General features: G+C 39.6%; 1 protein-coding gene and 1 long non-coding RNA gene across 2 annotated transcripts; both read left to right on the forward strand.

The window, feature by feature from the left end:
- On the forward strand, positions 1 to 24564 carry LOC113030119 (neuronal acetylcholine receptor subunit alpha-10-like). Its single transcript, XM_026181266.2, has 6 exons — positions 1 to 281; positions 18026 to 18171; positions 18266 to 18420; positions 18498 to 18744; positions 18818 to 19103; positions 20585 to 24564. Exons 1-6 carry the CDS (start codon positions 224 to 226, stop codon positions 21283 to 21285), a joined length of 1593 nt encoding a protein of 530 aa, XP_026037051.1. The 5' UTR covers positions 1 to 223; the 3' UTR covers positions 21286 to 24564.
- LOC145431494 (uncharacterized) lies at positions 3046 to 4365 on the forward strand. The gene is made up of 2 exons (XR_013911816.1): positions 3046 to 4241; positions 4334 to 4365. It is a non-coding gene; the product is annotated as an uncharacterized LOC145431494 (long non-coding RNA).
- Positions 24565 to 25054: the final 490 nt, after the last annotated feature.

Raw genomic sequence — 25054 nt, forward strand, 5'->3', positions numbered from 1 at the left:
CATGGTTAGCAGGAATCAGAAGTTGTTGTGACACTGTTGAGCCCCCATACAGGGACCACCGCACTACAGCAAACACACTGACCTGCATCATCAGCCCTCTCTCCCTCTCTCTCTCTGTCTCAGTGAGGTTCCTCCTCCCTGCTCTGTGGTCGGACTCTGATGTGTGTTTGCACTGTTACTAATAGACTGTTTTTGCCGGGTCAATAACAGTTATCAGAACGAGATGAAGTTCCTCTGCAGTGGATCAATTGCGCCTCTCGTGCTTCTCCTCATCCTGCCAGGTAAAACCCCTTTTCAGCTTCACTTCAGGTATTTTTAAAGTGCAGAACCATGAACACAGTGAGTGTTTTTCTCATTATTGTTACTGATGTTGATATTTCAGGGTTTTACTGTATGTTTTCTTAAAGTGGGGAAAGTGTGAGCTTTTTTAAACAGTGTTTAGTGTTGTATGTGAACGGTGATATAGCTGAGGATTAATGATATTGATCTCTGTGCTGCTGCTGAACCTCTGAACACGCTCCATTCTCCTCCATTACAAATCGCTCCAAGTGATATTTTATTAGCGGTGAATCTGAAGATTTCTATCTATGATTAGTTCACTGTTTCATTCCCAAAGTGTCCAAAAATACTTTATATATGCCCATCATATTGGATTCAAAGAGGCACACTGAAAGTGCCCTAAAATATAAAAATAATATGATAAACAAAAGCTTTAAGTTTTGGAATATTCCTTTAAAATGACTGATATTTAAAGCGCTACACCCTGTAAGCATGACCTCCCAGGCTTTATTAATAACCATCTGTGTCTTTGTTCATTAAACAGTGAACATTTGCTTCTATGATTCGTTTCATTCTCTGAGACATCAGTGTGAGAGCAGAAGAGAAGCTCTGAGACCAAAACATTGTTTGGATTGAAAATTGGACCTTAAAATGTAAAAAATGTTTTACAAACAAAATATGAAGAAGTTTTCTGGAACTAACAGACCAGACAGACTCGTTCACACCGTGCGTCTTGTGCATGTTCTGCTTTGTGTTGTATGCTGTATATTCTGCTCAGCCTTACTAATAATGACATCAGAGTATGGGCGGTAACCCCTGTGACCCTCACGCTGCTCTGAACACTCAGCTTCACACTGCTTTCTCCTCACTGTGCTCTGTCATGTCATAAGGGCAGAATATCCTTATATGATCAGATCAGGCGCACAGCTCTGGTAGTGATAATAGAAGCCCCGCCCACCTGTTATTTAAGATTCTTTTATGAGGGGCAGCCAATCAAAAGAAAGCTGGCTTAAAGCAAGGATTGCCTTAAATGGGGAGAAACTAAAACAGCTTATTTCAGACAAACCTGGGGGCCTTGCTCTCAGGCCCATATAAGATTATCATGGATTGTTTTAAACTTTGAATCATGTAAAGCTACCACGAGAATAAATTATGGAGCTGGAGCTGTGGGAGACTGCAGGTTTTTCAGGACACCACTGGTACTTTTGTATCTTTGATTGATTGAATCTTTATTTTGAACATGTTGAAAAAGTATTAAAAAAGTAGAATTAAAAGAGACAAATGAACAAAGCAAACAAAAGGAAAACGAGCAACCACAACTCCAAATAACGTCTATGTTCAAAAAGGAGCAGGAAGAAGCATAAGCTTATTTAATCCCACCCCTTTTCCACTATCTAGTATCAATAGACTACAGAAATACCTCCTTGCAATTACATTATATGTTATGTGTAATTTATTATTATTTTTTAAATATATACACATATATGTTTCTATCTATCCATACATACGTATATACACACATACGCACATATACACATTTTCAATAACCCCATTAACACCTCAAGGATACACAACCTACAATTATATATATATATATATATACCCATACCAACAAACCCGTGCATGCGCACACACATGAAAATATTAGACAAGAACACCCTATCAAATCTCTACCTTTTCCCTGTACCCTGTAAAAACCATATCCTTAAACCGCTTTTTAAACTGCGCCATGCTTGGACATTGCTTCATATCTTTACTTAGTCTGTTCCACAGCTTCACTCCACACACAGAGATGCAAAAACTTTTTAATGTTGTACGGATACGAGGATGTTTTAAATTTAATTCCCCCCTCAAATTGTATCCCCGTTCCCTTTTAGAAAACATTTTTAGAATATTGTCAGGAAGCAGGTTATTTATTGCTTTATGTATAATTTGTGCTGTGAGAAAATGAACCAGATCTGTGAATTTTATAATTTTGGATTTTAAGAATAGTGGATTTGTATGATCTCTGTAACCAGTTTTATGAATTATCCTTATGGCCCTTTTTTGTAATATAAAGATTGATGATAGCGAACATTTGTAAGTATTGCCCCAAACCTCTGCACAGTAATTCAAATACGGTGCAATCAGGGAACAATAGAGAATGTGGAGTGATTTGTGGTCCAGAATGTGTTTTACTTTACTCAAGATTGAGACACTTCTTGAAATTTTGTTATGTATATGATTTATATGAGACTTCCAGTTTAATTTATCATCTATAATCACACCAAGAAACTTATGTTCAAGTACTCTTTCAATTTCCACACCATCTACATGAATCTGCACTTGTGCATTTCTAAGGGAATTCCCAAATAAGATAATTTTAGTTTTACTTAGATTTAGCGATAGTTTGTTCCTGTTAAACCATTTTTCAGTTTTGCACATTTCTGAAGTAATTGTATCCAGCAGCTCCTTATTTTCCCCCCAGAACAAAAAATATTTGTGTCATCTGCAAATAATACTAATTTTAATATATCAGATGCCTTACAAATATCATTTATATAAATAATAAATAATTTTGGACCCAGTACAGAGCCTTGTGGAACACCACAAGCAATGTCCAAGCATGATGAGGAATGGACACCCAGCTTCACAAATTGTTTCCAGTCACTTAAATAATTTTTCACCAGTGCAGTACAACCCCCCTGATCCCGTACCATTCCAGTTTATTAATTAATATGTCATGATTGATTGTGTCGAATGCTTTCTTGAGATCCACAGATACTCCAGCTGCATACTGTTTCTGATCTATAGCATTCGTAATCTCCTCAATTGATTCGATTAATGCCAGAGATGTTGATCTTTTTGATCTGAATCCATATTGACTGTCAGAGAGTAATTTATATTTATCTAAGAATTTGTCTAATCGTTTATTAAACAAGTTTTCTAGGATTTTGGAGAATTGTGGTAGTAAAGAAACAGGCCTGTAATTTGTGAAGTGGCGTCTATCCCCGGTTTTATACAGCGGCACAACTTTAGCTATTTTCATTTTGTTTGGCACTTTTCCCGTCTGAAATGATAAGTTGCAAATATATGTTAGAGGTCCTACAATTCCTTCAATGACCTTCTTGACGATTTTCATGTCAATATCATTACAATCAGTAGATGTTTTATATTTACACATGTGTACAATGTCAATTATTTCTTTTTCCTCCACTGATGTGAGGAACATTGAGTTAGGGTTCCTATCAATCAGGTTTTCACTACAGTCTACTGATGGCAGTGACTCAGGAATTTGTTCTGCCAGTTTTGGTCCAATATTTACAAAATAATGATTAAAGCTGTTGACCTTATCAGCAGTGTTTTCCATAATATTGCCATTATCGATAAAGTATTGTGGATAACTTTGTTGTCCAGAATTATTTTTAATGATACCGTTTAAAACATCCCATATTCCTTTCATATTATGTTTATTGTTGTTCAATATTTTACTATAATACTCCTTTCTACATACACGTATAATATTGGTCAACTTATTTTTGTATTTTTTATATTTATTTTCAGCTTCTTTTGTTCTTTGTTTTAGGTATTCCCTATAGAGTGTATTTTTCTTTTTACATGCATTTTGTAAACCCTTAGTGAGCCATGGTCTATCTGAATATTTGTGCTTTCTGTTGTATTTTATTGTTGGACAGTTTTTATCGTACAACTCCATGAATATTCTTAAAAATATGCCATATGCAATATCAATATCAGCTTCTTTGTACACCTTGTCCCAGTCCTGATTTAATAGATCGTTCTTAAATGCAGTCATAGTTTCTTCTGTCCTTACACGTCTGTATCTCAGTTGTTCTTCATGCTGATTTTTCTTATAATTAGTGTCATAAACTGCAAAAACTGGTAGGTGATCACTGATGTCATTAATTAATATTCCGCTCACAATGTTGTTTTCCATATTGTTAGTGAAAATATTGTCAAGTAAGGTGGCACAATGTGGTGTAATTGGATGTAAACTCAAACTGTACATAGTGTTTAGGAATTCGTCGCTCATTTTATGCTTTTTTGGATTCAACAGGTCAATATTAAAATCACCACAGATAAACATAACTTTTTGATTTGTTTTAGAGAATATTTCCTCTATGAAGTCATTAAATACTTGAATACTAGAGCCAGGTGTTCTATATATACAGCTAATTATTACATTTTTTTCTTTTTCCTTATAAATTTCAATTGTTATACATTCTAGTAAATTATCAATTACAGTTGTCATACTTTCTACCACCTTGTAGTTTAGGTTTTTATCCACATACACAGCTACTCCCCCTCCACTCTTGTTCCTTCTATTTACAAAATTCACTTCATATCCCTCCAGTCCAAAGTCCGTTCCTTTCTCCGCATTGATCCATGTTTCAGAAATGGCAATAATTCCAAATGGATTTGTCAACTCATTTAGATATTCCTTTATATTGTTGAAGTTGGCATACAGACTTCTGCTATTAAAATGGATTATTGATAATTTATTTTCCGTGTTGATGGTGTGCTTAAACTGTTCATCAGTGAAGTAGCAGCAGTTACAGCTGATGTTGTAGTAGAAATTATTTTCCGGGTCTATACTTTTCTAAGTCTAGAACATTATGGTCTGTGTATCGAAATGTTCTCAGTTCCAGATTATCATAAAGAGAATTCCAATGAGTCATGTTGATATTGTTGCCGGATGCAGATGAAGTTCTTTTGGACTGTGCCATGTGTTGTGTTGTGTGTCACGTCACATGTGTATTCATACCTCCAGAGTAAGTTGACCTCAGTATTTGTCCAGCTCTTCCATATTTCTGATGACCAACACTTTGGCTTGTTCCGGTGTTCCATTGAGTTTAATGAATACTTTGCAGTTGGTGGTCCATGTACTTTGAATTTTTCCCTGTTTCTTCAAGTAACGTGCTTTCCTGGCAATGTCCGCATTTCTTTTTATCAGATGTTCGTTCATGAAGACATCGGATCCTTTCAGTTTCTTTCCTTGTTTTAACAGTGCTGTTTTCTGTTTTCTGTTTGCAAATCTCACAATGATGGCTGGTTTGTTACTGTCATTTTTTCGGGGTAGAGGGTGGCAAGCCTCAATGTTGTTATAATCCACTTCCACACCTTTGGACCGTAGAAAGGTAACCACTTGATGCTCCGTGGAGTTGACATCTTCCTCTCCTGGCCCTCCTACATTGTCAGTGGCGACCGCCCGGGCGTATGACCGGGGTTTGATGCGAAGCCCCGTGATGATAACATCGTTCATCCGGGTGTACTGCTCCAAATCCGCCACTCTGTTCTCCAGGTACGCCAGCCGCCGATCCTTCTCGGCGTTCTGGATGCGGAGAGCCTTAACTTCCTCGACCAGGTCCAGGATGGCTTTCTGCTGCAGTTTGACAGTAGAAATCTCCTCTGTCATAAACTCCAGCGACTTCTTAATATCGTCTCCTTCCTCGGCTGACAGAACTTTTTTCGGGCCCATGCTGAGAGACGCTCTTGTAGCTTTGCCGTGACGACCGGTTAGCTAGTTGATTCTTAATCACTTATTTAGGGACTAAAACTAATCGGTTAGGTTGAGAAAAGGAAGTAGTTTGAATTAAAATGTGGGCCTTTGCTGCATTAAATATGCAAAAATGACAGATTTAGAATTTTTCAGATTAAGGATGTTCACTCACAGTGACATCACACAGAGCCAAGAGTCGAAAACGTGCCTGAAACTGAGTGTTGAGAGCTTCTAGCTCACAGGGATTATTGGACATGACCTCATTATTTAAGACTTTGGTAATGTTTATTATAAGAAATTTATATTATATCATCATGTAAATGAAAGAAATGGAGGAAAAAGTAAAACAGTTGCAATTTAATGGGATAATTAATTATAAAAATTGCGCATTAAGATGTAGAAGTACTGATGCTGCAAAGCAAAGTTAACTATGCTGTCGGTGAAGTCTGCTGACTTTGAAAAAGTCATATGATGGATTTTTTTATTTTTTATTATTAGATTAGACCATGAGCAAAGAATCCGAATACTTTATTATCTTTGAGCAAATTATGTGTTCACAGTGTCAATGTCCTGCATCTGTGCTCATGTGATTTGTGCAGTAATAATACTACACTAATATAGTAACTCATGTAAAACCTCACATTAAAGAAACCAAATGATGACTTTAAGGTCACAAAATGCATCATCAACCATTTCAATAGTACAGGTTTGTGTTTAGAGCCATCACTCTGGGCCCTTTCTCTATATATACATTCAAACAGAGACGTTGGAACGTCTTCTGAAGAAAATCCCGACGCTGTGCAGTACTGGCAGGCAGGATGTTCAGTGATAAGCATCAGTGGATGGAGGATTAAAGCTGTCTGGTGACCTGTGCACTAGTGATGTGTCGGTCGCGAACGAAACGGCTCTTAGAGCCGAATCTTTGACGTGAACGACGCGAGCTGTGGATTTTTTTTCTCTCTCTCTCTCGCACTTTTTCCCGCTTCACTCCGCACGTGAGTCTTGTGCTTTGCGCTGGGCAGAGGGGGGAGGGGCAGTAGTTAGGGAGGGAGAGAGAGAAAGAGAGGCAGGGACAACAACATCACATTAGAAAGGTATAGTAATCATCCACAACTATTTTCGGTTGCAGATGATAAAGGATTCAGAAAGTTTATTCATGCAGGCCCATATGACAGAGAATGTGCATCTTCTTTTTGTTTTCATATTATAATTTATATTTAATTGTGTTGTGGTTTGCAGTGTTTTGTGTTGTTTCACTTTAAATTAGTTTAAAAGGAAAAAGCTGAAAATTAAAATAGTTAAAAGTTGAAATGTGAATAGTTGGTTTTTGTATTATATTATTTATTTATTACATTTTATATGGAGTGAATAAATAAAAGTATATTTACGGTGGCTGCTACAGACAAAGCACATACAAACTTCAAATCATGTAAAAACTCCAAAACAAAAGACAACGGAGGTGCTCCACGATGCTAGGGGGCAGTGTTGAGCTTTTGTTACCTCGTGGCTACATAAGCCAGCAAGTACCAACGACCGGATTTGGTGTGTGGTAATAACAGGTAAATGAACTTTTTTTTAAATTATTTGAATATATATATGAGTGCCTGTGTATAAATACACAAACAATACACACATGCTTTCAATTGTGTAATTTAAGTGATCTAGTAGCTCTGCTTTGGAAGTTCAGTTCATGCTAGAAATGTGTTTTGGAGTTTGTACGTGTCTTGTCTCTAGGGACCACCGCATATATTTATATATAAACATATATAAATAAAACCACTTTTTTTTACATTAGTAATTCTTTTTGTGCATAATTGTATATTATTGTTAATAATAAATCAATAAAGCAACAAAACAACCTGAAGAGCCGGTTCTCTAAAGAGAGCCGGAAATCCCATCACTACTGTGCAGTACTCTGACTCTCACCCTATCACATCTGGGATAGGTCCCTGCAACCCTGGTAAAGATAGGATGGAGTGGAAGTTCATTTAAAACCATTAACATTTTATGGTAACCAGACTCTAGACTTTTTTGAACACTAAAAAAAACCCTCTTTAAATGAACTTAAAATAATCATGGGAAGGATTTCCACATTAATAAATGGCTTTCTATTCCGATTAAGCATTTTTGTTGCACTAATGTAATTTGCATGGGTTGGATCAAGGCCAGAGTGTGTAAAATCTAATTATATTTCTGTAATACAAGTATAAAAATAGCTAATTTTCAGCTTAGTAGAGGCTGCAGGCAAGGCTGTAGTTTATCTTCCTATCTTTTCAACTTAGTAATCGAACCTTTAGCTATGGCTCTTAGGGAGGACAATCAGGTTGCCAGAATCTCTAGGGGTGGGACAATGCACAAAGTATAATTGTGTGCAGATGACTTATTGCTGTATAAATCTAATCCAACTGCATCAGTCGCTAAACTGCTCAAGGTATTAGATCACTTTGGACGCATATCTGGATACAAATGTAACTAATCGAAAAGCCCACTGTTCCCTATTAATAACATAGAGCAAGATCTCTCTGCCTTCCCCTTTAAATTAGAAAAAGAAACGTTTAAATATTCGGGAATAAATATAACCCGCACAATGATGGAGGTGCGGATTCATAATTTTGACACTTACCAAAAGTACCAAAAGAGGCTGGTGGGCTAGGGTTGCCACTACTGGGCGGCTAATATCACCAAATTATTGCACTGGAAATATGTTTATGAGAACAGCGAGGGTGAGGCTTGGGTAAAAATGGAACTGATGTCTAATCCACTTCCCCTCCTAACCTCATCCGTAGCTCGAAATCAAAAACAGAAAATAACAAATCCAGTTGTAGGAACATCTGTTAGAATATGGCTTCAATTCAGAAGGTGCTTCTGTTTGCAACAGGTTAGTAATTTTTTCATTGTTGCTTTTAACCCTTTTTTGCCATCCGTTTCAGAGAAAGCATTCCAAATTTGGCACAATAATGGTTTGAAGTTTTTTTTACAATTTACTTTCAGGAGAAACTTTTAACACCTTTGATGTTCTGATGAGATATTACAATATACCAACCTCACATATGTTTAGATATCTGCAAATACGAAGTTTAGCAAAAACATCGTTTCCTTCATTCCCCTACCTACCTCCTAAAAATCAAGTGGATACCATTTTGGAAATGGATCCTTTTGGCAAAAGGCGATTCTCCGTCATATACAAACTGTCTTGTGGTTTGTGTCTCTGTGTTCTCTGGTTGCTCTGTCTCCCCTGTCAGCTGTATCCCTTTGTCAAATCCGCGTGTCTGTGTTATGTTTCCTGTTTTACTTTGAAAGTCCGTGTCTCATGTTAATGGGTCTGGTTTTGCTTCCTTTGTGTCGTCAGCCCTGATTTGTCCCAGCTGTGTTTCCCTCCTGTCTCTCGTTCCCTGATTGCTCCCCCTGTGTGTTCTCTTTGGTCTGTGTCGCGATCGCCCTTATCTACCCTCATTCGTGCTGTGTTCTGCCTGCCTGCGTTTATTCTTTGTATTTTGGAAGTTTGTTTACTTTGAGTTCAGCATTAAAGCTGTTTTTGTTTTTTTTTAAGTTCACGTCTGTCTGTCTGCACTTTGGGTCCTGTTCCTGCCTGCACACAGCCGTCACATAACAAATCTGAGCTTCTTCATCATTTCTTTTTCATCATGAGAGGTGTTAATTTGTCTGCATGCTGTAACGGGTCTCATGATCGCAATATGCTTCCTTCGCAGCAATAATTGCTTGTGGAAGTTTGTGGTAGGTCTCCGTTGTAACATGAAAACCAAGCTGGAGAATGTCCAGATAAGAGCAAAAAAATCCCCCCAAAAACAAAAACTCGTTTTTTTGCCAAAAACCTGTTTTTGTGACTCCGAGTGTATTGACAGAATCAAATGTCAGCAAAGGTAAACATTTGCACTGAAACGTCTGTATTGAACCAATTGTCGAAGTCATTAAAGAAGTAACAACAAAAAACCCTAAAAAAATAAAAATTGCCCTGATGACGGCAGTCAGGGAGGTTTCCTCTGGAGACCATGAATGATGATTAGATAGATTTAGATATTTTAGTTTTTATCAGTCACTCACTAAGACCAGTCTTTGATTTCAGGTGGGGCAGTTTGGTGTTCTGATCCATCTGCAGAACTTCCACTGGCTGAAGGATTTGTTTGTTAAATCAGGCTGTTTTTAAGGAGACTTTGTTGCAGTGTTTTGCGCCTTGTTTTTTTTTTTATTTGTCTTAAATTATTGTCTTTAAAAAACTTCAAAAATCACTTCAACCTACTGATTTTACATTTTCCAAAAATGAAGCACTGCCTAGCTAACACAGATGTTAGTGTGATGATTTCGTTTAGCTTTGGTAGTGTTGATCAGAATCGGATCACTGATGGGGGATTTGTGTCAGCGTGCTGCGCTGGCGGGCGGCGTGGACACCCGGGTTTGTGACTGTGATAACTTGAGAAAGTGGTGACGCAGTTTCTTGAAATTCACACCACAGATACATGTACAAAAAATTTCAGATGAGTTTGAACTTTTCTGAAAATCTTGTGAACACAATAAATGTAATCTAGGATGTTTAAGACGATAGCACAGGTGCATCTACGAGGAGGCAGAGGGCGGCACTGACCGCCGCCAGTATTTCTCATTTTTGTTCGTGTGCACAGCTGTTAGAGTGGCTAACAATGTTGTTGCACATATGTACTTATGTCTGAGTATTTGTTTGCTTTTGGTGACTGGAGAAGCATTTGGAGATTAGTATTTTCCTCAGACCACACTGAAGAGATAATCCTATTTGGTCTGGGAACACTCAGGAACTGCAAAACATATACAGGAGAAAATTAATGAATGTGTGAAGCAAACTATCAATAAACCCACCTAATGAGGTTATTAAAGGCATACTGCCATCCTTATCGAGATAAATGACAAACTGTTGAAAACCCCCTTTGCTCCATGGCAGTTTGTTTGGTTAGCATGGTTGCATACATCAGTGGGATCATGAATCAGGAGAGCAGAACTGAGAAGTTTTCCTTCAGGTCCTCAATTCAGTGAACAGTGAGGTTAAAAGTTGATGATGGACCAAAGTGCTGGACAGGACATGCTCACATCATATGACATCGTGGTAAAACAATGTTTATATGAGCATGCTAATATGCAGATATTTGTTTACCAGCACTAGACACAATGGACATACTTTGAACTGAAGATGAAAAAAGTCAAGGCATCATCAAAATCAGCTGCCCTCTGCGGCAAACAGTTGCACAACATTTCACAAAGATCCAGCCAACAGCTGCTGACGTCCTGTTTGTATGTTAGGCCGTTTTGATTCGATCTGCTGAAGATCATCCAGACAATTATCTGACAGGAAAAAACAATCGTAATGTTGATGCACACACTGAAATCACAGTTGGTCAAACATCTGTTGGTTTGTAGGGACAGGAAAGAAACTGATGAAGAGTCACTGGCCCATGCAGTGAACTGTCTCCAGATGGTGAACTTCCCACATTTACTGCTTCTTTTTGTTTCTTATGAAGTTAGATAGTAAGTGCTAGTTGCTAGTAAACAATAAACAGGCATTGCTAGGATCGGTCAATGAAGACTGATGTGTAAAGAATGAATGAAATTTGGTCCGTTCCTGTATTCCACTACAGATTACAGATTACATGCCCCAAAATGTATTTTGTATCGTATTCTGTTACGTTACTCAATGAGAGTAACGTATTCTGAATACTTTGGATTACTTAATATATTATCATGCTTTTTACAACTGAATGTACTATTTAGTATTTAGTATTTATTTATTTATTGTCATTGTCAAGAACAATGAAATTGTGTTTGGGGCTTCCATACAACCCAAAAAAAAGAAGAAAATAATAAATACCCCTTAAAACCCAAGTGTACATATTTAACCCAGTGTGACTCCAATGCAATAAGACAATCCTTAGCAATAATGTTCGTAGAAATATTGCTGTGATTTATTACTATTACTGAAGGTTACCAACACCAACTAGATTTTTAAATCTTAATATAAATGAGTAACAGTAGGGTGGACATTAGGTAAGGCTGCTCCAACGGAGCTTATTGTTTCAGAGGAAAACACGAACACAGCGTACAGTCGAGTCTTAACAGCTTACTTACAGCTGGGCTCGTCAGTGGTTATTATTATATTTACATGCTTCATACATGCTATGCCTGTAACACTCTGCCTGTTGCCTTCATATTAAATCATTTTTTGAATAACACTTTTAAAAAATATTTCTTCACGTCATTATGCAGCCGTAAGTAGAGGTGACATGAGCCGCGAGATTGAGACACAGACATTAGAGCCTCTTGATGCGTGTTTGGGTTTCCCCCGGCGTGGAATCACCAAAAATAGAGACGGCATAGCCGAACATATGAAACAGGAAAATACGGCCGTGTAATCCATTTATTTCAGCAAAGTAACTGTAACAGAATACAGTTACTCATATTTTGCATTTTAAATACGTAACGCCGGTACGTGTATTCTGTTACTCCCCAACACTGTCCATTCCATACTGATCACAACAGATCACAAAGTTTATCGGTAAAGACTGGATCTGCATCCAGATCCAGGAGATTTTGGGCCCATCAGGGTCTTCAAGTGTTTTTCTGTTAGTCATTAATGAGGAGGTTCAAGTACTTATTAAAGAGGTACAGTCTGTGATACGTATGTTTAACACCTTATGGAAAAATGTTAAGCAACATGTTCAACTGGACTATCCTCCATTATCATCAAAGCACCAAATAAGGATATTCTCATGCTGTTGTGATCCACGTGTATATTCTTACAGACTCTACCCCGTCCTCAGCACCTTTATGCTGCGTTTCACTTTCATTTGTCATCAGTTGGTTTATACGCTGTCAGATCTAATGGATTTCTGGCCCATAGTTGTTTGGATATTTCGCCTGGCGTAAGGTGTTGAAACTAGAGACATGAAGGGTGTTTTTATTGCAGATACATTTCCTCAGCTTGCTGAAGCATTAAGTTTGTGTCCTGTCCTTGTCCCTGCATAATCCCCAACTCTAACTCTCACAGTAGGATAGAATAGAATAGAATAGACCTTTATTGCCATTGTACATGTACAATAAAGTTGTGGCTGCTCCACACTAACTGTGCAGATATAAAATGTATATAGTAAGATACAAACAAAGTGAAAGCAGATAACACAAGAACAATTCAATTTCAATTTTCAGTTTTATTTATACAGCTCCAAATCACAACAACAGACACCTCAAGGTGCTTTACATTGTAAGGTAGACCCTACGATAATACATACAGAGAAAAAGCCAACCAGCAGGTTGTAAGTAATTGGAAGTCGTGCAAAAGTAGTGGGCAAGAAGTCTGGTTTTTATTAAGTTGTGCTCCCAAATGTTGGCAATCAGGGAAAAATGAAAATACTTTGAAATGAAACGCATGACAAAAATTTCACACTCACTTCTGGCATGTTCTGTGCTGTAAATGTTGTGTGGTTCAGATGTGGTCCATGCTGACATTTGGTGCGTGTACAGCAGACCAGTGGTAAGTTAAGGACACTGGAACTCGTCCTGAGTGAAAGTCATGTTAATGTGGCTCAAAGGAAACTCCAGTCATGGGTCACATCTGGGCCGAACATTTATTGCTGTTTGGGTAAAAATACCATTAAAATGCACAATCTGGAATACCAAGCTTAAATATTTTTATTAGTGTGAATTCCGATTTTTACTAAAAACACAGTAACTTAGTAAAAAGTACGTATATCTACTTATAAGCACTGCTGAAAAGATGAGTTAATTTAAATCAAAAGGTAAAATGTTGTTTGTTTTTTATGCCAAACTATCAAAAACTTTACAAACCACTCAGTTAATTTATGGATCTTTTTTAAGTAAAGATAAGCTATTTCTATAAATTTGCTCCATTTAAACTGAAGATTGTCACTAATTTGGGGCTTTACCTGCAGGTATTTCCTTCTAACCTTGTCTTTGTAGCACATTTGGTCAAGAACAGAACCTTAACCTTTTCTCCATCAGTGGGTTTGTTTGCAGACAAAAACATCAGCTGTGAATCAGCCTTAAACACAGAAACAGAGCTGAAGCAGAACTGGACCATCTCCATGTGTTCCTCGAAACGACACCCAATCCCGTTTTCTTCTGTTGCACAGATCCAGAGCTTCACGTCCACATTTCCATTTTAGTACAGACGATGTGAACACTCTGACCCCCCTCGCTGTGTCTCTACAGTCATATTGCAGTAATGTATTATTTCCTGTTAAGTGAAGGTCGTTAAACCAAAAACGGAGTCTCGTGTGTCTCCTTTTTTGTGCAAAGCATGTGTGTTGTCCTTGTTATCGAGTGTTCAGAGTGGGTGAAGGTTTAGCATCTGAGTTTTTATTTTACTTTATTTTATCCGTAAAGGTTTCTGAATTGCGCCATCTTTAAATGAACATCACGTAAAAAGCAGACTATTAGGTCTGGATTTTGTTGTTATGTAGATTTTAATTTACTGAATTTGAATCGAACAGTTTCTCTACAGTCTGTGAAACAAAAGAAGTCATTTCTATTTTCCCTCTTATACAGACTGTAGGTCTGTAATAAAGTGTAATCTTTTTATTACATAAAGCCAATAATCTGCGAGGTGTCAGGCAGAAAGCGACAGCATGTTGTGGTTGCGAGGTGATTTTCTCAGTGAGCGTCACTCTGCAGCCAACAGTGAGATCTGTGCTGTTTATCTGCTGCTGTCTGGCTGAGAGTTCACATGAATCATCAGCACTGCCAGCCACGATGTCTGACCTGATAACAACTTTGGAGAACATGAAATATTTATTCTCCCCCTCAGACACCATTTTATTATTCCTACAGAAATGATTCATGGGCCACTATTATTGTTATTATTAGAGAGGGTGAAGGGCTCCAAGTAAAGCTGCTGCCCTCGACATTAAGAGGAAGCAGCTGAGCGAGTTCAGGCATCCAACCAGGATTCCTCCCTTATCCCGAGAACACATCAGGACTTCCATAGAAGAGCATGAGAGGGTGGCTGAGGTGACAGAGGGTCAGGCACAAGCTGAGACTACTGCCCCTGTGACCCAGGCTGGGATAGGAGAGTAGATGGATTATCATTCTCATCAGATATTTACAGTGTGATCTTGTTGCAGAGTGAAAACACATTCAGGAAAGAAATATGGTGTGTGAAAGGTGAATATGCACAGTTTGTGAATGTATTTTATGCTCGTGAAAAAATACATTTGAAACTTGAGTTGCTTTTTACACTGTAAAAACTAATGGTAAGACCACACACCTTTGGAGTGGGAGTTGCAAGTTTGATTCAGAGTATCCAGTAAGGGTCCTGACCAGACCGCCCATGCTAAAAAAACAAACAAACCAAGCCCTGGAATGACGGCCACGTCTGCAGCTCGGACACAAGCACATCACTCATGTTGTACTATATAGAATTGTGTATGTGACAAATAAAGCTTGTTTGTTGTTGTTTGTAAGTACGACTCAATAATTTCATCCTTTGTTGTTTGTTCCAGTTTTTATTATGTGAAAAATCTATTGGACAGACTCATAAACAGAGTCATCGTTTGCCTTCAGCACTGCTGTCACCATCATTAACTGTAAACAGGATATTAGAGCAGTTATCAACCTGCTGCTGCTCTGGAGACCCTCGCTGATTAAACGCTGAGGTGATTACTGGGTTAATTGAACTGGGAAATGTGGTTTGCATGTGTGTGTTATGGTATGTAGCGTTGAGCATTTCTGTAGAAAGGATCCAGCAGCAGATCAATGCAGAGAAAAGCAACAGAGAAATTACATAAGACTTGACAACACTTAAAGTTTCATGTGCAAAATATTCTAAAGATGTGCACCACAGCGTGAAGAGTGAACGATTATACACCTTGACTTCTTGATCCTTTTTACGTCATCATCGTTTATTTATATAGCACTTTAAAAAACACACCTGGTAGACCAAGTGTTGAACAATACATCTATAAATAGTAATAATATAAGAACTGAACAAAGCAATTAAATCAATAAAGAGTTAAAAGCCAGAGAATAAAAATAGGTTTTTAATCTCGACTTAAAAACCGGCACTGATGTAGTCTGTCTAATATGAAGAGGAAGATTGTTGCAAAGCAACGGGGCCACAGCAGAGAACGCCCGGTCTGAGTCTCAGCCGTGACTTAGGGACTGAAAGCAGCAGTTGCTCAGCTGACTGGAGGGAACGAGTTGGAACGTAAGGCTTCAACAAATCGGACAAATAAACAGGTGCCAAAGCATTTAAAGATTTAAAAACCAATAAAAGAACTTTAAAATGGATCCTAAATTTGATTCGAAGCCAATGTTGAAAGGCCAAAACCGGAGTGATGCGGTCGAATTTCATTTTTGCACGAATTGTAAGCGTGACAAAGTGCCCAGCCCCTATTAAAAGGGAATTACAGTAATCCAGGAGTGAAGTAATAAAAGCATGAATTACAGCTTCTAAGTTACGTTTGGAGAGAAAGGGCTTGATCTTCGATAGACATCTGAGGTGGTAGAATGCTGATTTTACCGCCCCATTCACGTGGCCATCAAGAATCAATTTTTACTCCAAGATTTGTGATTGAATTCTTCAAATGAGAGATCAAACAGTGAAATCAACATCTGGAGGGTCAGGAAATGGATTTGGGCCAAATTGGACTCTCCACCATTTGACCTTAGAACTGAAGAAGCTTCTCGGATGAGAGGTGAAACGTCTTCAAGCAACTTAAAGAAGTCCAGACGCTTTTCTTTGCAAGCTCCTTTGACTACGATGACCTGGATGACTGAGAACCTTCACATACATTTGGGCCAAATAAAATCACTTCCGTTTTTCTTTTCTGTTTACATCAGCACAGGATTCACTTCAGCTGATTAGAATGTGGTCACATCGTTCCTAAAGCATGGACAGGCAGACCTTTAACTAACAAATTGACATGATGCGCCGTCTTTTTAATAAATCCAGGAAAGCAGTTTCTTCTCCTTTAAACAAAAATATCAAATACATTTATCGCCATCATTTAAAAAGCGTATATACTTGTGTTCTGGGGGCCTCTGGATGTCTGGAGTTTTGATCTCCTCCATACCTGCTTCATGCCCTGGAGGACGGGGCTGTGGCCCCCCCACACCCTCTAGCAGATCATTACATGAAGGAACCTTTTAAAAACAAGCGCGTCCATGCTCACAGGTGTACACACGGGTGATCACACCCACAAACTACACCCTTTTTGGCTCCTACCTCAAAGCACACTGTGTTCTGTTGATCTTATGTGCTGCACAATAATGTTTAACATTTAGTATTTACTGTCATATTCCCATATATCATTGTGATGTTGTTTATTCTATTACTCTTGTTCTCTTCTGCTTGTTTTCTTTTTTCTTTCTCAGCAGGTGATCCAGGTGATTGATATATGCATTTTTTTTTTCTCTGCCCGTTCTGTTGGTTTTTGTCTTTTGCCCTTCTCCCCCGTCCCTCTTCTCAGCTGTTTCTCTTTCCCTCTTTCTTTCTCCCCTTCTTTCCCCCAGTCCAGTCTGTCCCGTATTCAGTAAGTGAAAATAAAATAAACAATAAAAGGTGAATCAAATGGACCATTACGGCAAGGCTGGGATGGTCAGTTTGGTAAAGTAAATCCGTTGGGCATCTTTCTTTGCCTTTAGACAACAATTCTGATGGCAAAAGAGCCAAACGGGACAGGCAAAAAAAAAAAAAAAAAAGTGTACATACGCTTCACACTCCATTAGCCTGAAGTATTTGGTCCTTGAAAGTGATCACATTTAACCAGTACCAGGTACCAGTAGTTTTTATGGAGGAACTTGCCTGCAAACATTCAGCAGCTGTGAAAAGTGAAAGAGAGAACATCTGTCTTCAGAGTAAAAGTGTGTCTCATGTTCTGAAACATGTTGGCTGCAAAGGTGAGGCACAACTTTTACTCTGAGGGCAAATGTTCTGTGTTTATATCTGATGTCACACTATAGCTTTTGCTAGCACCTAGCTAATAATTAGGCACATCTCAGCATCTTCCATGCAAACTATGGATAATTGCATTGACCTGCTAGAACCAATGCTATTGCAAGGAAGGTTTTGGTGCAGCACCCTCTTTGTGACCAGTTTCACTGAGCGACTGCCACAGCAGGTAGAGGTGGGTTGCAAAGCAGCCTGTAAATGCACAACAGTTGTGCATCAGTTGATCTGTTGCGATTGCAGGTAATGACTTTGAGGTCTGCCTGACCCGGCACTATGCTTGTCATCTGTTTTCTGATCCTCAGTTTGCCGGGCTGCTCATGGGCGCTTCGCTCAGAAACTGATGAAAGACTTATTTACCAACTACACCAATGCTCTGCGGCCGGTGGAGGACACCGACTACATCATCAATGTCACATTACAGGTCACTCTCTCCCAGATCATTGACATGGTAATCAAACCCTGAATGCCTATCCAGCTCTTTATGCTGTATCTAGTCAGGCAGGTACTGGTGTGACCTTGCCGTTTTCATGGATTTTCACCAGGATGAGCGGAACCAGATCCTGACTACCTACCTGTGGGTCCGCCAGGTATGGATGGATGCCTTTCTCACATGGAAGAAGGAGGACTATGATGGCCTTGACACCATCCGCATACCCAGCAGCTACGTTTGGAGACCCGATATTGTTCTGTATAACAGGTAGGTGTATCATCCTGCTGGCTGATCTTCAGGATATTTATTGATGTTTTCAAACTCCTTCCTTGTTTCTATCATAGTGCAGATGATGAGTTTTCCAGCTCCATGGAGACCAATGTTGTTCTTCGTAATGATGGCCAAGTCATGTGGGACCAGCCAGCCATCACCAAAAGCTCCTGCTCTGTTGATGTGGCCTTCTTCCCCTTCGATTTGCAGCAGTGTGACCTAACCTTTGGCTCCTGGACTCACAACGGAAACCAGATGGATTTGATCAATGCCCTGGACAGCGCCGACTTGAAAGACTTTGTCCCCAATGTGGAGTGGGAGGTCAGTAATGGTGTCATGTGTTTAGCACATCCTTAATGAATGTTTTGACGAACCCAAAATTTTCTCTAACCAGGTTCTGGGAATGCCAGCCAAGAAAAATGTCATCTTGTATGGCTGCTGCTCAGAGCCATACCCAGACATTACCTTTTCCCTCCACCTGAAGAGGCGGGCCTCCTTCTACATCTTCAACCTCCTCATTCCCTGCATGATGATCTCCTTTCTGGCTCCGCTGGGCTTTTACCTGCCAGCGGATTCAGGTGAAAAGGTTTCTCTGGGTGTCACAGTGCTGCTGGCCCTCACCGTGTTTCAGCTGCTCGTAGCTGAGAGCATGCCACCCTCTGAGAGCGTCCCGCTGATAGGTGAGAACAGCCTCTGACTTTTATTTACATCTATGTATTTAAAAAAAACATTCATGATGAATCAGAATTATTGTAATGTTTATATTCATCATCCCTCCTGCAAATGTTACATGGCTACACTGTATCTGACAAGTTACTAATATTTGAGGGTGCCTTAGGATACCTCAGACAGACACATTTCAGCCTTAGGGATGTCCCTAGAGTGTATCCTCGGAGTAATCCAAAGAGATTTTCCTGTTATGCCAATGTGTTAGGCAAGCAGAGCTTCCCTGCAGAAAGAGTGCAGAGGCTAAGCCTATGTTTGAAGCCACTGAGGTGTTTGATGGGCGGGATTGACATGATGTCACTAATATGACTGAAAACTTGTGGTATGGAGAAACTCCAATAGCTCCAGCGTTGTTTAGATTAAGCATTTATTGCTCATCATTGCTTGAACTTGCTGTTCCACAGTTCATCTTAATATCCAAAATAAATCCCAGCAGTCACAAACTGTTTGGTCCCTTCAACCAATTAAACCTGACCCTAATTAAATGTTCCTACCTTAAATCCAATCATTTACAAACACAAAAAGTGAAAACTAGTCCCACACATAAGATAATACACAAAACATGAAAATGGCTCCTACAATGAGGTTCAGGTTAAAGGGAAGACTAAATGGGATTTAGGAGTCACCAAAGAGTCAATCAACAGGAAACGGAAAATCACTCTGAGGTCTCCGAATGGTTACTGGACATCTCTCTGAGGGATGTTCTTGCTTACCGTCGCGCTGATCTCTGTCTAAAATCGAAGCTGGAGAAGGTGGAGCTGTTTTTATTAAATCTATTAGCAGAAAATACTGGTGATTGCCCAACAACACCTGATGCTGACCAGTTTATAAAGTCTAATTTACACTATTGTGTTCATTGATTGTTTACAGTCAGACATGACCTTCACTGACTTCAGAAGTCTTTTGTAGATGCCTTTAAAGTATGTAATTTGGATAAAAGTAGCACATCTCAGTGATTGCTGGGGCACAGTTGTTGTCGATGGATTTGAGGACCTTTCAAAACCTCCAGCTTGCAGCTCTCATTGAGTCACTGAGCCTTGGCATCAATGACAAGAGGACCACTGACAAAGAGGATTCAGATACAGACCCAATCAAAATGATAGGTGGAGCTTGGATGGAGGTGGGTTGCAAAGCAGCTTGGATCTTACTCTAACTGTGATTTTCAGCTTTCAATTTTCAGAGACTTCAATGCAGCAATGCAGCAACTACCCAAGTGCCTCTGCAGTAAATAAAGAAGTATAAGAGGAATGTTTGCTCGTCTGCCGCTGTCTGTAGTCACACCCACTTTAGACTTCACAGGGTTAATCAGAGTGTCCTATATTCACCAGCTGTATGCTTTTACTGCAACTAAGACTAAAGCTTGATTTGGAGTTATAGGGACAGCAAATAAGGGTCACCAACCTCTACCTGACTTTTCGGTGTCTTATTTCTATAGGAAAGTACTACATTGCCACCATGACCATGGTCACTGCATCAACAGCGCTCACCATCTTCATCATGAACATCCACCACTGTGGCGGGGAGGCTCGTCCCGTGCCTGAATGGGCCGAGCGCTTCATCCTCAAGTACCTCGCCCGCATCTGCTTCGTGTACGAGGTGGGTGAGAACTGCCTCGGTGGCGCCAGGAAAGAACCTTTATCACAGGAGGGGTCTGACAGCCCATCAGCCAATGGCGGCAGCACCAAAGGAGCAAATTGGGATGTCAATGGGAAGGCGTGGGGAGGAAAGGTGGAGGTGGAGCCTCTGAAGATGGGGCAGGAAGTAACCAACCAGACAGACTGGAAAGAGGATCTGTTTGTGACCATTGACCACTCACAGGAGAAAGGAGCTGCTGTAGTGCGAGGGGAGGAATCAAACTGCGGTGAGCACGAAGAGGAAAAGAAAGGCGTAGGTGTTGAGGGAGGAGGTGGAGATGGGGGGAACAGGAGGGAGATCTTGGTGAAGTGTTTATGCCAACACCAGGAACTGGGCAAGAATGTTGAGTACATTGCCAACTCCTACCAGGACCAGCGAGCAGCACAGCTGCGCATCGGCGAGTGGAGGAAGGTCGCCAAGGTCATGGATCGCTTCTTCATGTGGCTCTTCTTCATCATGGTCTTCTTCATGAGCATCCTCATCCTGGGAAAGTCCATCTGATGGAGCTCAGCCTAAGAATTCACGAGATGATAAAATTGTTTGTTTAACGATTAAATCATTTTTTCTTCCTTTTTTTCCTGACACACGTAAACAGCTAAAAAATAACTGAATGATGGTTTTAAGGGTCAGTTTACTGTTTTGTAAGCTGGTACCTGGTAGCTTTCCTCAAAATCATTTCCACCAGAATTTAAAATGCTTATCTTTGGATTTGAAAGAGACTCTGAAGGCTGATGAAAGTAAAATGATTGGGAAAAAAATAGTTTCTAATTATTTACAAAGATCCTAACAAATGCTGGAGAAGCTAAACACCTCTCTGTTGGACACAGCATGAAGGGAGAATCAAGGGTGGGTTGCAAAGTGGTTTGCATGATGCAGCAACTGAAATTTACCAGTTAGATGTGTAGATGGGTGTCTGCAGAGCCGTTAGTTGAGAAGGATGAATGAAATGAAATGAGTAGAGCTCTAAGCGTTAATCTCAGCGTTAAAATTACATTAACACCATGACCACATTAACGTGGCAAGTATGGTTAGCAAATTATCACGGATCGCCCCGTGCGTGGGGCTGGATAGCGCTAACGCATTAACGAGCTAACCGCGCTAATGTGTTGACGCGGTCCAGCCCCACGCTCGGGGTGATCCGTGATAATTTGCTAACGGAAATTTGCCACGTCAATGCGGTTATGACGTTAACGTCATTTTAATGAGATTAACGCTGACAAGATTAGAAATAAGTGATCTGCTGTTTTTCTTAATTTAAGTTGTATCGTGCTCATATCTTCAGATCACAGAGGTTTTAGGCTTGCGACTGTTTTCATTCCAGCACTCAATTGGTCACTCTAGATTTCAGCATTCAGGCATTTATGAACCCATTCATCATGCCTTAATACTTTTCATTGAGCTATCTGACTCTCAGAACAGCATCCCCACCACCTTTGTTCCTGAGGGTAAGTTGGTATCGGTGCTTTGATGCATCTGATCTCGACTTTGTAGCCTTGATGAAGTAATAATAGGTTCAATTTGTCCTTTCTTGTCCCACATTATTCATATTTAACACACTTTAATCTGAATCAATTCTGTCTGGCAAATACAGACTTTTTATACTCTAAACATGGTAATGCTGCTTCTGTGATTACGATCTGAGCTACAAACTGTTTTCTTGCAAATAATCATAATCTGGAAACAAAAAGGAAAAAAGGGAAATCTCATAAGAGTCAAATCTGGTTTTTCCCTCCAAAAATGCTTTCTGGTACATTTTGCTACTGAAGAAAAAAACAAAAACAAACTTTAAATGGTTGATAAAACATTTTCAGGCTCAATCTTAAACAAACTAAAATTCACTCACAAGTTGTGGTCATTTAAGTTTCTAAGAAAGCTCAAATAAACTGTAGTTCCAGGAGAAAAAACCCCTGCAATTATATGTAGTTTACTTTTATTTTAAATCCAAACACACCTCACACTTTTACTGCTTTTAAAGTCAAAACCAGTGACACAGAAAATCACTTCCAAATATTTGCAGTGATCAAAAGCTAAACAGCTCTGCACAAAGCCTCATATCAGAGTTTGAAAGTCTTACTTTACACGTCTGGATGTTTTTTTTATTGACGCTGTTTGCAAAATAATCGGTTTCATCACATCACACAGATTCTTTGTTCAGCATTTTGTCTTTTACTACAGCATGTTAAATAATAAGAGTAAAGTCTCATATGATCGTTTTTTTAATCACGTGGGTTTGTGGAATCGCACAAAAGGTTACAACAACTGAGCAAAACATTTGAGAGCAAACAAACAGAGACATCAGAGAGGACGGGTTCATGATGCTAGAACGCTAGCTCAGACGGGAATGACTGCTTGTGCCAAATGTGCCTCACATCTGCAGTTTTCTTTGGCTGTCTGGATAGTTAGCCGACTGTATCCACAGACTCTATTGGTGCAGCTTTGTAGACACAGATCCGGCTAATTAGTTAATAACTGATGAGTAAAGCCCTAAAATTCCACTCACCAAACTGGAACTCGGGTATGTTAGATCAGCGGTCTCCAACCTTTTCTGCGCCACGGGCCGGTTTATGCCCGACAATATTTTCACGGACCGACCTTTAAGGTGTCGCGGATAAATACAACAAAATAAAACTAGTACTGGTACCGAAAAAAAGAAGATTTATTCATAACACACGTGAACAGACCCAGGAAAACCGAGATAACGATAAAAACGATAACAAAATAACACTGAAACCGATAAAAACCCTGAAAACCAGACATTTCACACCTGAGCCTCAACTCTCACCGCCCGGTACCAAACGACTCACGGACCGGTACCGGTCTGAGGCCCGGGGGTTGGGGACCGCTGTGTTAGATGATCTGTTTGTACATTTAACTGCACAGCAGTCATATTAGTGGTTAAATAAATACTCCAACAGCACAAACACGGTCCAGAGGTCCATTTCAGGGACTCCAATCAGCTGTGGTGAAATAGCCGAGGTGATTCACAGCTGTCAGTCACAGACACCAAAGATAAGTCACATCCAGCACAGTTATCATGAGGATGCAAAACAGCTGCAGGGATAGAGTGGATATCAGAGGAACTGCAGCTCTGGCTTCATCTTTCTGTTTTGCAGGTGTAACCTTGGCTCACATACAGTCTGCAGTAAACTGTCTCATGTGTGTTTCCCTTACAATGTTCGCCAGGTTGTTTTTTTGTTCTGGTTTGGTGTCTTTTTGTAATCCAATGCATGTGATTCAGCACGTCTGCACAATGAAACACTGAGTGTTATAATCCTGAGTGTGTGATGATCCTAACCTCACAGAGGCACAGAGTTTATCGAAGGTTCACTTGAAGAAAACAGAATTTTCTGTTTTTTTGGTTTGGTCTCTATAAATGCAGCTTCAGGGTTTGTTTATGTTACCAGGATGGAGTAAAAATGCATCAACTTTTGTTTGTTTTTAAAAAAGAAGCTGTTTTACAGACTCATAGAGCATTAACGTCTCTGTGAACTAGTTTGTCCTCTGAAGGCCAGAGACAGGCTTTTGCTTTATTATGAAAGGAATAAAAAGGCAAATTTATGAGACTAAATATTTAAGACTAAAGATAAAAAATCACTGTAATTTTATATGCATGAAACCAAGAAAAATGTTACTCTGCTTATTTCTTTGCTGTGTTTGAAACATCCAGTGTCAGCACAACAACTGTTAAATTTATCTGCCCGTGTTTTTGGTTTGTGAGCTGTTCACACGGGACACTCTGTTAATGCCGTGAAAGTTCTTATTAAAACTGTTTTGTTCACAGAGGTTTGTTGGGACTTTTCTGACATGATGTGTGTGTGGTATTGTGGGTCTGTGGGGTTTGCTCTCCGTGTGTGTGTGGGGGGGTACTTTCTGATTCTAGACCACACTTAGGTGTGAAGGTGAGTGAATGGTTGTCTGTCTCTCTTTGGCCCTGGTTGGCGAGGTTTCCAGGGTGTAACCCACCTCTTGCTGTATGGTTGCTGGGAGGGGGATAGACTACGGCCCCCTCTGGACCCTGAAATGGAAAAGGCAAAAGAGCTTTTACTTTAGAGTATATTTTAAGGAGTCTAACAAACACTTATTATTGTTTTAACCAGAAGAAACATGAGATTGATTTGAGAAGAGGTGAGTAGAAGGACGTGTCAGGTTTACTTTTATTTCTTGATGTTGCAGTTTGGCTTCTCTGCAGAAGAGGGCAGTGCAGCTGCATCTTTGGACGGTTGCTCTACATAGATAACCCGCACTCAGAAAGGTCATGTCAGTCTTGAGA

Source organism: Astatotilapia calliptera, chromosome 10, assembly GCF_964374335.1.
Source record: "Astatotilapia calliptera chromosome 10, fAstCal68.1, whole genome shotgun sequence".
Classification (NCBI taxonomy): Eukaryota; Metazoa; Chordata; class Actinopteri; order Cichliformes; family Cichlidae; genus Astatotilapia; species Astatotilapia calliptera.